Source organism: Sturnira hondurensis, unplaced genomic scaffold (genome assembly GCF_014824575.4).
Source record: "Sturnira hondurensis isolate 20B ecotype Veracruz unplaced genomic scaffold, ASM1482457v3 Scaffold0021971, whole genome shotgun sequence".
NCBI lineage: Eukaryota > Metazoa > Chordata > Mammalia > Chiroptera > Phyllostomidae > Sturnira > Sturnira hondurensis.
The window spans coordinates 473,846-486,054 of record NW_028094602.1 but is presented as its reverse complement, the minus strand read 5'-3'; the positions used below and the strand labels follow the sequence as shown (position 1 = coordinate 486,054).

Below are 12,209 nucleotides of genomic sequence, written 5' to 3'. Positions count from 1 at the left end.
TACTTTGGTTCAGAAGGGCAGCTAAGACTTCCCAGAGGAATCAAAGACCAGCTCTGCAAAGTCTCTGAGGTTGAAATTGCTTGGCCTGTAAGAGAAACTGGGAAAAAGATGGTGGCAGTGAGATTATAGAGTGAAAGCTAACATGGTGAGAAATGCGAGCAAAGAGGAGTATATTTGGGGGCAGGGGATACCAGGAAGGCCATAAGGGAAATGGGGAGCACAGAGGAGAGCATAACTAGATTTCCATTTTTGTAAGATCACAAAAGTTTGCTCCATAGAGAACAGATTGAGTGGAGGGAGTGATAGATGGAGGATGAGGACCAGGTATGGAGTTATTTTCCTAAGAACTCAGGGGGAAACGGGTTTGGATTTTGGTGCAGAGACATAAAAAGTGGAGGGACTCCGGATAGAATCCGGAGGTGCAGGGGTGGGGAAAGGAAACAGGGCAAGGGCTGAGTTGAGGGCTATCAGGTGAATTGTGTGAAGTTTACTAGGAAATGCAATTGGAAGTATAGGCAGGAATCTTGTCAGGTAAGCCATAGATACCAGGAAAGGATATGGGGGTTCTGCAAGCGAGGTCTCTGGCCAGAGGCCAGTGCAGGGACGGTTGACAATTTCGCTAGTTTTCTGAAGCCATTCAGGTCTGTGCAATGTGGTGCAATGGACTCGAACTTTCTGTGCCTCAGTTTCCTCAGACTTGTGAATGTGAAGGTGAGCAGCTGCAAATAACCCACTACCCAGATGAAAGAGAACTGCTCTAAGTCAGGCTAGCCTCGCTCTGGGGTAGAGAATCAAAGGGGGCAGCCCTCGAAGTAGGAAATCTGACTAGGTCGCGGGGACCACGGAGAGATGCCTTTTACGTCGCACACGTCGCCCCTCAGCTCACGCGCAGGCGCGGCTCCAGGCCGTACCCCGCGCCGGGTTTTGCAGCCGACGCTCCGGAGTAGACGCACAGCGTTGCGCATGCCTGGGCGGGGCAGACCGTGCTTCCTCGGACCTGCGACTAGGACGCCCCTGCTGGGTCCAAGATGGATCTCCCGGAGTTGTTCGCAGCCCAGAATCCGCGTGGAGCCCAACATGGCGGAGGCTCCAGCCGACTCCGCCAAAGTCCGGGGCCACCTCCCAGCCCGGGCCCTGCGCGCCGCCACCTGCTGCTCCTGCGTGGTCCTGAGGATGACGGGTCCGGACCACTAAGATGGGAGGCCCGGGCGGCGGCGGACCCTGGGCCAAGACCACCGACCTTAGAGGATGGCGGCGACTCCTTCTTGGTGCTGCTGGAAGTGCCGCGCGGCGTCCCGGCCGAGACTTCTGGGCGACGAGAGGCCGAGTCTGGCGCCGGCGCGAGTCCTGCTGGACGCCCTCAGCCGGGTTCCAGCGGTGCGGCTGCCATCCCCGGGCCCGGTGCGGCCCTCATGAACACAGCCACCCTTAGCAGCCAGGACTTGGTCGTGCGCTTCGACCACGGCGTCTTCACGCTGGCTGCTGCTCAGCCGCCACCGCAGGATCCCCCATCCCGGGGCCCGCCCCCGCAGCCAGGAGAGGAGTCTGCGAGCACGGCCGAGGGCCGCCGTGGGCCCCCGGGTCCCAGCGCGCTCCGCTACTCCTGCCCTGAGCCGCAGTGCGCTCTTTCCTTCGCCAAAAAGCATCAGCTTAAGGTGCACCTGCTGACCCATGGAAGCAGCCAGGGCCGGCGACCCTTCAAGTGCCCCCTGGACGGTTGCGGCTGGGCCTTCACCACCTCCTATAAACTCAAGCGACATCTGCAGTCGCACGACAAGCTGCGGCCTTTCGGCTGCCCGGTGGGTGGCTGCAGCAAGAAGTTCACCACCGTGTACAACCTTAAGGCACACATGAAGGGCCACGAGCAGGAGAACTTGTTCAAGTGTGAGGTGTGCACGGAGCGCTTCCCCACGCAGGCCAAGCTCAGCTCTCACCAGCGCAGCCACTTCGAGCCGGAGCGGCCCTACAAGTGTGACTTTCCCGGTAACCCGGGGCCTGCGGGCGGGATGCGGGGTGCCAGGTCCAAATGCATGCAGTTGCTTAGACTGCGTGCACGGAGACCTGCCCCGGCCTTGGGTTGGGCAGGATTTGAACTAGGTGGGCCAAGTATGAGAGGTGGGAACGGAAGCACACCGCCCAGGTCACGTGAATCGCTGCGGAGATTTCGACCATGAAGTGTCACAGCTAATCAGTTGTCATTCCCCATGGTGGAGACAGGAGGTCTTTGTGAAGGTGCTTGTAGTGGTTAATGAAAGAAAGAATGCAGAGATTTGTAGTGAGACAGGTCTTTACTTCCTTCGGTGTCATCATTTAGAAATATATCTATATATCTATGGGGTGCACACTCGGTGCCAGAGGAAAACAGATGAGTGGCCAGATGTAAGACCCTAAAATGGTGTAGCACAGATTTTTGTGCCTTTTATACTTTTCTTTGGACTTCACAGTTTTGTGAGGTTCTTAAAATTGTCCTCATTTTACAAATGAAGCAACTGAAGCTGAGCAGTTAGAAAAAAATCAGTGGTGTTTTATTCTCCACATTGATTGCCTGCGGTAGTGGATAGGTGGATTTAGTTGCTTCAAGATAGACACAATGCCACCTGGGAGAAAGAGGAGATTCCTTCCTGGGAAGGAGTTGGTTTGGGGAAAGTTGACTGGTAAATATGCAGGGCCAAGGCAGGAAATGTGGGCTGTGGGGAAGGTGTGGGAGGGCCAAGCAGAGGATGAAGGCAAGCATGCACCTAACATGAGTCCATGAGTGTGTTGACATGTTATAAAATATACTCAAATATAGGGAATTTGAAAGAGTGAAATGAACAAATGCTAACAAGTTCTAGTGTTTTTCCCCCCACATGTTGTAGATTGTTTTGTGTGTCCCTCTTTGTGAAGAATATGGCTTTAGGCCACTGACTGGAAACCTTTTTCAGTCATACACTCTGGGAACTTGAAAGTGACTTAAAGACAGTTTTATAGTAAAATGTACAGAGAGCATGATTCTGAGTATAATACTAGGAAAAGTCAAGGACCCACTGTGCTCTAGAGCATGAGGTCTTCTGAGGGCTTTGAGCTAGATCAGGGATGTCTAACTCATTTTCACCAGGGGCCACATCAGCCTTGTGGTTGCCCTCAAAGGGCCTAATGTAATTTTAGGACTGTATAAATGTAACTACTCCTTAACTGTTAAGGAGTTGAAATTACATTTGACCCTTTGGAGGCAACCACAAGGCTGATGTGGCCCCTGGTGAAAATGAGTTTGGCACCCCTGAGCTAGATGATCTGTGGAGTGTCAGTGTTTGAGATGGGTAGGAAGAGGAGATGGATCAGTGAAGCACCAAGAAATGTTTCAGATTCAGCATGCTCAGATTTACCTGATAAAGTAGTCATCTATACCAAAGCCCCAAATTGGGGAAAGGGGGTGGGGAGCAGACGATGGCAAAGAGGATGCTTTTAGGCATTTAGAGAGGTTACATTTTCCCAGTTCAGTTTTGCCAGAAAGAACAGGGCTCTTTGGGTCAGTACTTTTATGCCGATATGTGGTGCTGTGCAGTGTGTATCTGCTGGGTGGTTTATAGGTACTATGGTAGCATGTTAAAGGCTGTGAGAAGAGCTGCAAGTAGGACACCTGATAAGCATCTTGTAGCCTGAGCCTGATATCTTCCACTCTCTTTGGGCACCAAATATTTTTCTCAAAGGAGAACTATTGGTGTGGAAAGTATGGAAATTGCTTAGGTAGACTGCTTTGGCTGGGGCTCAACTTGGGGCTGAAGATGGAGGGGATAGGAAAGACCGTGTTAGTGAAGATGGCTCCAGTAGCCTTTGACAGAGCAGGGAGTCCCGAGAAAATGGGAAGAAGGAGAAAGAGAAGCCAGATGACAGCACTGGGGGCTGCCAGTTGCAGAGGATATCAGGGAGGATGTTTATAATTGTAGAGGATGCGGCATCAACCCCAGGGGTTAAAAAGTCTCAGATACTACAGTGATTTGTGGCCATTCCAACTCAACCCTAACAGAGAAAATCTTGTTCCTTGTCTAATTTTTCTCATTGGATTTTTGGGGTCTCACACTGGCAGCATTGACACTTGAGTTGATAATGTATGCAAGATCTGTGCTACAGAACTGGGAACAGGTGGTTGTGATTGGAGGACTTTCCTTGATCAGGTCCTTCATCTCTTAAGTCACATCAAAACAAGTGGCTTGTGTGAACCTGTTGACTCCCCTTGGCCACTCTTTAACTGTTACAAAGCCAGATGTCAATGGTAGTAAGTTTTCACAGTTGCTTCTTAATCATTTTATTCCTTGTCTGCTTCAGTCAAGGCCAGCAGTGAGTGTCCTGGTTGGTGACAAGTGTAGCTGTGTTCTGTGATTTTTGCCACATCAGTGAGCAGGTCTGTTTTTGTTGTTTAGGCTGTGAGAAGACCTTCATCACAGTGAGTGCTCTGTTTTCCCATAACCGTGCCCACTTCAGAGAACAGGAGCTCTTTTCTTGCTCCTTCCCTGGCTGCAGTAAACAGTATGACAAAGCCTGCCGCCTGAAAATTCACCTGAGAAGTCATACAGGTAATGAGCTAGAGAATGCAATGTCATTTGGACCAGAGATTTGTCTTTGTTGTAGCTTGCAGTTATAATTATGTGATGTAACCTTTTTTTTCCTAAGGTGAAAGACCTTTTATTTGTGACTCTGACAGTTGTGGCTGGACCTTTACCAGCATGTCTAAACTCCTGAGGCACAAAAGGTAATCTATGCATTTTGGTTGAATTATAAGTTTTGAAAATGAATGAATTGTTTCTTAGTAGCAGAAGCCTATGAATGAAATATATGTCATTTTTTATAAGACAGCTGAATATAGATAATTTGGAAAATTCAGAAAGTTATAAAAAGAACCACTGAGAACCTGATCACCTAAAGTCAGTTTTTTTTCTGTGTAAACTTGTTTTTAAATTTAATTGGCACCCTTTATATACATTCCTATATTTTTAAGAAAAAATGAGGAATAAGCTTTCCTTGTGCAGTACAGACTTTCCATGATAATAATGATCACCTTGGAGGGTTTAGTCTACCTAATCGTGATGCGCATCACTTTGCATGTGTATCTTTTTAGTCTTTACAGCTTTGACTCTGATGTTTTTGTTCTCCCTGTTTTGCATTGGGACTCAAGAGGTTGGGTGGTTTTTCCATGCTTGCACAGCTATAGTGTTTGAGGGGTTTAATATAAAAAGTTTACTTGAAAGGACAGTGTTTATGCATGGGCTTGAGAAGGTCCTTTTAGCATTGCAGTGGATTTTCTGTGCACACTTATCATTGCCCTCTATGAGTTGGAAGCCTTGCTTATTATCAGGATTCCTTAACAGTGGATGAAGCTTTATCAATACATTGGGAATCAGCTATTTCTAGATTAAAGCAGCACTGATTGTTCTGGGTCTGACTCAGGGATCAGCTAGGTCATTGAAGTAGAATTTCTAATTACAGGGTGGTTAAACTGCAAATACGCCCATGTGGACTAGAGATACAATTAAGATTTTCTGAAGTGTACTGGTTGTTTTTTAAAAAATGCAAAGTGTTTGTAGTTTGGTATATTTTGCAGAATTTTAAACAAAAGGTCACCTCTGAGGCTTGGTGCGTTCAGGTTATATGAGTAATTAGTGTCCTGTTTTTCTGTTCTTGCAGGAAACACGATGATGACCGGAGATTTAGCTGCCCTGTTGAAGGCTGTGGGAAGTCATTCACAAGAGCAGAGCATCTGAAAGGCCACAGTATCACCCACTTGGGCACAAAACCATTTGAGTGTCCTGTGGAAGGTAGATTTTTAATATGTTACTTTGAGCTGTAAACTAGCACCATTTCCACACTGATGTTGTAATTTTTAGCTGTTTAAAGGTAAGTTTTAGTTGCTTAAAGACAAGGTGAGTGTAAGTTGTAGCATTAGATTTACTTGGTTTTTAGTTAATTGCTCTGTCTTAGGATCAATGTATTGGAAAGAACAGGCTTCAGAATCAGACCTGGTTTGATTTTTGGCCCTGCAGTACTCTCACTAGATCTGTTACTTACCTGTTTAATTTGGTTGTGGCAATTTGCTGAAATAACCTGAAAAATGCTTGTTTTGTCATCTGGCATACATCATGGACTCAGTAAATGGCTGCTACTCCTGCTGTGATTGGGCAGTAGTAAAGCTAGGCTGGCTTTTTAGAAGGGTATTAGGGCTTTTTTTCCCTCTAAAACACTGAAGGTATGATTCATTCACCAAAAGTGTGGCTTGGCTGTGCTAGCCTTACTGTAGGCACTGGTAGGTGGCAGGGCCAGGTCAGTCTACAGTTGTGAGTTTGAATCCTGGGTCTACTCTCCTCTAAGTTGGTGACCTCAGGCAAACTTCTCTGGTTACTAAAGACCCGTTTGAAGCCAAGACCATTTCCTACAAAGTAATGAGTATAATACAGATGATAACCAAGGTTCAGTTCTCTTCATCAGAGCTCAGTTAGGGTATGACATGGAGATAGGTACCATGTAGAGTGCTATGGAGGCACAAAGAGGGTCACCCAGACTGTTTCTGGGGCATGAGAATGGCCTGCCCGTCAGCTGAAGAGTGAGGAAAAGTTAGCCAGGTGTTGGGGTGGCAGAAAGGCCAGAGTGAGGGATCTCCCAGTGCTGTAAGAAAAGCAAGCTCTTGAGTGCTTGGGGCTGGGGAGCAATGGGATCAAATTTCAGTGTAGGCTCAGTCTGGTTTCCTTAAATCAGTTGCTGGTGCCTGGATTGGGGTTTGGCGGGGGAAGGAAGGGAAGGCGGCAGAGACAGGAGAGGTAGAAGTTAGAATTAACAGTGCTTGATGGCAGATTTGGAAGATGGGAGTTGTGGGAGAGGCACTAGTTGGGGTCAGTAACTTAGTTTGGAAGGGGAAACGGCAGTAGTTGGAGGAAGCAGAGTTCGGTTTGGACATGCTGCATTTTAGGTATCCATGCACTTTGCAAATTGAGTTCCTCAGAGGGCAGGGGGCTGTACTGCTGGGCTCGGTGAGAAGGTAGTCTGGAGTGGGGCAAGCAGCACACCAGTAATCATTTAAGCCATGGAAATGGATGTAATTCTCAAGGAACAGTGTATGGTTGACCCCTGAACAACATGGATTTGAACTGTGTGAGTCCACTTACATGCACATTTTTTGGAGTTGACAGCAATTCAGTTGACCAACACAGTTCAAACCCAAGTTGTTCAAGGGTCAACTCTGTGGTTGGGAGGGATGGCTGTAGTCATGCATGGATTTTTGACACTGCAGATGTCAGCCCACCTAACCCCTGTATTGTTCAGGGTCAACTGTAAATCAAAGAGAGGCAGTGTAGTGATTAAGAATGTGAAAGCTAGATCCAGACTGCCTGGATTCAAATCCAGGGCCTGCCCTTTAGTAGCTCTGTGACCTTGGTTGAGCAGCTCAAGCTTTCTGTGCCTCTTCATCATTTGTAAAGCAGTAATAAACCTCATAGGTTTATTATGAGGGTTCAACTAGTTAATAAGATTAATTAAGGCACATCTAAGCCACCTGGAAAGATCACCTATTGCTGTTGTTATGATTTGTATTGTCAAGGAGGCCTAGGACAAAACCCTGGGGACTGCCACAAATTCAGGTGAAAAGTAGGAAACCATAAGGTCAAGGGAGGAGGATGTTTGGAAAAGGAGGGGAGTCCTGAGAGCCGAGGCGTGGCAGGTTGGTGAGGAATGTGTGGGGGCTCCTCTAGAAGGCAGGGTCATTGGATTGTTTCACTTATAAAACAAGGTTTGAGGTTCAGTGGAGTAGCTGGGGCAGAACTCTGCTCTAGTACCTGAGAGGGAGGCTAGGGTGAGGCTGGAGATGCTTCTAGAGAGGTGGTTGAAGGAAAGGAAAGGGCAGTTGCTGACTACGGTAGAGTTAGAGCGATGCAGATAATGCAGATAGGGCATTGGCTGGTTGAAATTGCTCTTGACTGTCAAGAGTGGTGGTGAAGGCAGGAGCTTGGTGGAGGGATCTCAGAGCCGGTTTTCAGATTGGGAAAGAATTGATATTCTTGGATCTGGTTGATTATGCCATTTTCTCTGCTTTTGTAGATGTTCAATAGTACGTTAAAAACAAGCACTATCTTTTTTTCCATGGTAACTGGAGGAGGGAGAAAGGATAGAGGGCCATCAGCAGGGAGCATGTATAAGGGAGGACAGATGGTGGACCAAGGACAACATGTATGGGATGGGAGCTTCTCCAGGACACATGTGGTGGTTTCTCTAGTATGTTGCAGAATGTCTCACAGGGAGTCAAGGTTGGTAGATGTTTGTGTGGTCACTATGCAAATGAGGATGCAGGCTGAGCAGATGCCTGTGGATATTGCCAGTTTGGAGGGAAGTTGTCATTACAGGACTGCTTTCACCTTTCCCCTGGGTGTGGTGTCTTGGTATAAAGGTGGGTTGCTGTTTATTAATATCTTTGATTTGTAAAGAACTGACGTCTCAACAGTTAATGCTGTAATTAGGAAATAACACTGTCAACGTGAAAAAAATGGTCACATTCTGGTCATCAAAGAAAATACAAATTAAAGTGAAATATATTGTGTTCCCTGTTGAATTAGCAAATATTAAAAAAAAATGGAAACTCAACTGCTGGCAAAAGTGTGTAGCAGACCCCCTCATTGTGGTTGATCTTTGATTTGAATAATTACATGCTCTTTGGGAAAGCAACTTGATTAAAAAGTATATCCAGCACCTCTGCTCTGTGAGCTGCCTTCAGAAATCTGTGCTGAGTACTCCCAGCTGGAAAAAGTGGTCAGGAACATGGCAGATAGAGGGTATTGCCATGCACTGGGTAGAACACAGTAGGCATTGTAGACAAGATGCCTGAGGGTGAGGCCTAGAGCATCTGCTTTCTCTATGGTGTTTTCCAAACGTACTGGCATGAGCCTGACTAGAAAACAAGTTTGAAGCTTTGTTTGAAAATGATATAAGTTCAAAACTCATCAGAAGCAGCCAAAACCCTTATTCATCTGGCCATGTCCTGTCTTTATAGCTTCTTTTCCTAAAATAGGCCTCCTCCTGGCCCTGGACTCCAGCAGCTCCCCCTCACCACCCTGAAAGTTGCTACAGTGTAAAGATGCTTGTTTCTACTTGGTTAGGCACTCTGTGAGTACTCTGTAGGTTGGTATTGCACACTTAGTCCTCATAATTCTTGTGAGGTTGGTGTCATTTCTACTTTACAGAAAGGAAAAAGGAGATTCCAAAAGAATAAATAAGGCTATATGCTACAGAGGGCTGAACTGAAGTTGAGATACAGTCATGCTAGCTCCAGAGCAGGACCTACCCACTCAGCATTGCTGCCCTTTATGGTGTCCATGCCTTAGCTTGGCAGTTCCCTTGACCGGGGATGCCCGTGCTCTGCTCTGGCTGGCCCCTACCACTTGTTGGGACCCAGTTACCTCACATGGTAGCTGCCTTCTGAAATCTTTTTTCTATCCTCTCTGGAGGTGTGCTGCTTCCTCTGCTTCCAGCATATGCCACGGCACTAGAACTGGTTTATTCTGCCCTTTGTTATGACATCTGATTGTTTACATGTCCCTACCAGGTCACAAAATGCCAAGAACCCCACTTCCCTTTCTGTCCCTGTGGTGCAGACCTCCAACAGCGGAAAATCAGGGCATGAGGGAAGGTGGCTATATTTTTGAATCTCTCTAGTTTTCTCTCTGACCTGTGTGCAGGTCTACAATCTTACTGACTGGCTAAGCAGTTGAGTAGTCAATAAAACAGTGGCAGTTCTAGGTTCTGCTCACATCTGTGACTTAGGGCCATTTGTTTGGTCTGGGCATCAGTTTCTTAGCGGTAAAATGATAAGAATTGGTGTTGGTAATCTGTTGAGATAGCTTCTAACTTTAAATGTCATACAATTATGGTGGTTATATAATAGTAGCTTAATAGAGATGATTAGTATAAATTTTTAACAATTGAATGTTTAAGGAGTTAACACTTAATTTAACTTAATCTTTCTAGCAGCCCTGTGTAATGGGTGAAGAAATAAGCTCAGAGTTAACTTATCCAGGGTCACACATCTTACACACAAATGATGTGGAACTTCAAATCTCCTTTTAAAAACAGAGTTTGCTTTCAAATTTAATTACTTGTGATGCTACTTCAAGGGGTCTTCAGTGTATCTCTCTGGCCAGTAGCCAAAGCATGGACATGATTCTGATATGACAAGGAAATGTCAGTATTGGTTTCTTGGTAATCCACAGATTTAACAGTCATCATTGTTTCTGTTCCAGGGTGCTGTGCCAGGTTTTCTGCTCGTAGCAGTCTCTACATTCACTCCAAGAAACACCTGCAGGATGTGGGTGCTCCAAAAAGCTGTTGCCCGGTTTCCAGCTGTAATAGACTGTTCACCTCCAAGCACAGCATGAAGGCACATGTCATCAGGCAGCACAGCCAGCACCCAGGTCTGCTTGATTTTTGTCCCTCTTAGAGGACTCCAAAGGTGTGTAAGGTCAGCCTGTTTCAGAGAAGCAAAAGCATGTCATTCCTTCCTTAGCTTCTCTCAAGTTGGCTGAGTCTTAGGTTAAGTTAATCTAGTACAGTGAGGTGTTACCAGTCTAGGGACCATGGCTGCCAAACCTGGTGGCCTCTTTCAGACTCTCCTGCCGCTACTTACCTCTGCTTCTCTGATCCATCCTTAGAAAACATTCAGTCTTCTACTTGGTTGGCTTTTCCTAGCATATGCCTCCTAAATCTGTGTCCCCCTGAGACCTAGGAACCCCCTGTGTTCCTCTGCTGTTTCAGTCTTCTTCAACTGCTCTTTTTAAGTCCCATTGGTTCTTTCTGAGCACACCCTTTTGTCTCCTCCATTTCGTTGCTGGGGAAAGGCCTTGAAGATGAGAACAGAGTTGTGTTTCACCATGTGGACAGGATTGTGAGGGCAGAGAGGGAACCATGACAGTTCTCTGAGAGGCAGGGGGCTCACAAGATAGCCTTGTTCATTTGGTTACATGGTGGCATGGAACTTAGAATCTTGCCTCTTGAGGCTGCAATCTACAGTCTTGTGGTCAGGATGTCGAGAGGTCTGGGTGGCCACGTGGTTGATTCCTTAGAGTTCTCTCATCACCCTGCTCTCTTGGGTATGGCGGGGTTGCTGTGCCTGGCAGGACCTGGCTGGTGAAATCCTGGCAAGCTATAGAGTTATCTGAGTGTGCTGCTAACCAGGTCCTGCTTATTGCCACCTGTGTGACAGGCAGCACCAGCCTTGGGTTGTAATTGCTTACTAGCTGTGCGATTCTGGGCAGGGAATAGGCCTGCCAGCCCTGGTTTGTCCATCTCTCAAACATGGAATTTGAGTGGTTCTCATATTGCAATATCTTGTTAAAGTGTCAAGAATAGGGCTTGATGAGTAGTTTAGTTCAGTTGAATGTTTGTGACCTTCCTGTACCTTTCTCTGATCCCATTAGTGTGGTCACTTCTTCCCTCCTTTGGCTGTAACAGTGATTGCTTTGTATTTAAGAACACTGTCCTTCTAGACATTAGGTAGGTATCTTGAGGACTCATGTTAGAGGCTGTCACCTTGGCTCACAGGCCAGTCAGGTCCCTTATGCTGATGTTCAGAGGCCCTCAGTGATTGATTAGGTTCCTGCCTCGGTCTTTAAAACTTACCTGCCCAACTGTGAGCTGGTGGTCTGTGATACCATGCACCCGGCCTCTCTGCTCCTTCCCCTTTCCTAGTCTGGCTAATACAGAAGTCAGCAACAGCACTGTTTGTTCTTTGGATATAAGAACCTCTCAGGTGCTTCTGTAGTGCCCGTTTTCCAGGCTCCACATTTATGATGTGACATTGATTTACTTGTGTAATTCTTCCCTGCCACAAGTTAGGGCTGGGTAGATGACCAGATGTTGGCTCAGTGCATGCCTCATGAGAAATAAATGCTTGGGAACGTCCATTTATTGTGAACCAACTTTCCTGGATTAGCTCTTTGAGTTTCTCCTCACAGTGGTCCTGGGATAGAGGGTTCCTAACCACTCTGTCAAAGAAACTGAGATGGAAATGAGAAGGATTTGCTAGAGGTCACATAGACAAAGAAGGACTGGAAGAAGGCCATGATTGTAACCTAATGCTGGATGCTCTATTAATTAATGTTAATGATTTTTGAATATGTGGTTCTTGTACATACCAGGTCTTCAGTAAAAGTGGAATTAATAAAGTCCTAACTAGGAAATTTTTGGACAAATCACTATCT

General features: G+C 46.6%; 1 protein-coding gene across 3 annotated transcripts in view; it reads left to right on the top strand.

The window, feature by feature from the left end:
• Nucleotides 1–960: 960 nt before the first annotated feature.
• Nucleotides 961–12,209, top strand: part of ZXDC (ZXD family zinc finger C) — a 59,905-nt gene continuing 48,656 nt past the window's right edge. For all 3 annotated transcript variants that reach the window (XR_005064750.1, XM_037034036.1, XM_037034037.1), the window contains exons 1-5: nt 961–1,983; nt 4,401–4,553; nt 4,651–4,729; nt 5,662–5,792; nt 10,254–10,424. Coding sequence is in view for 2 of the 3 variants with exons in the window: in XM_037034036.1 (XP_036889931.1) it covers nt 1,029–1,983; nt 4,401–4,553; nt 4,651–4,729; nt 5,662–5,792; nt 10,254–10,424 (1,489 nt within the window). In the remaining variant the exon portion in view is untranslated. The remainder of the gene's footprint in view (nt 1,984–4,400; nt 4,554–4,650; nt 4,730–5,661; nt 5,793–10,253; nt 10,425–12,209) is intronic.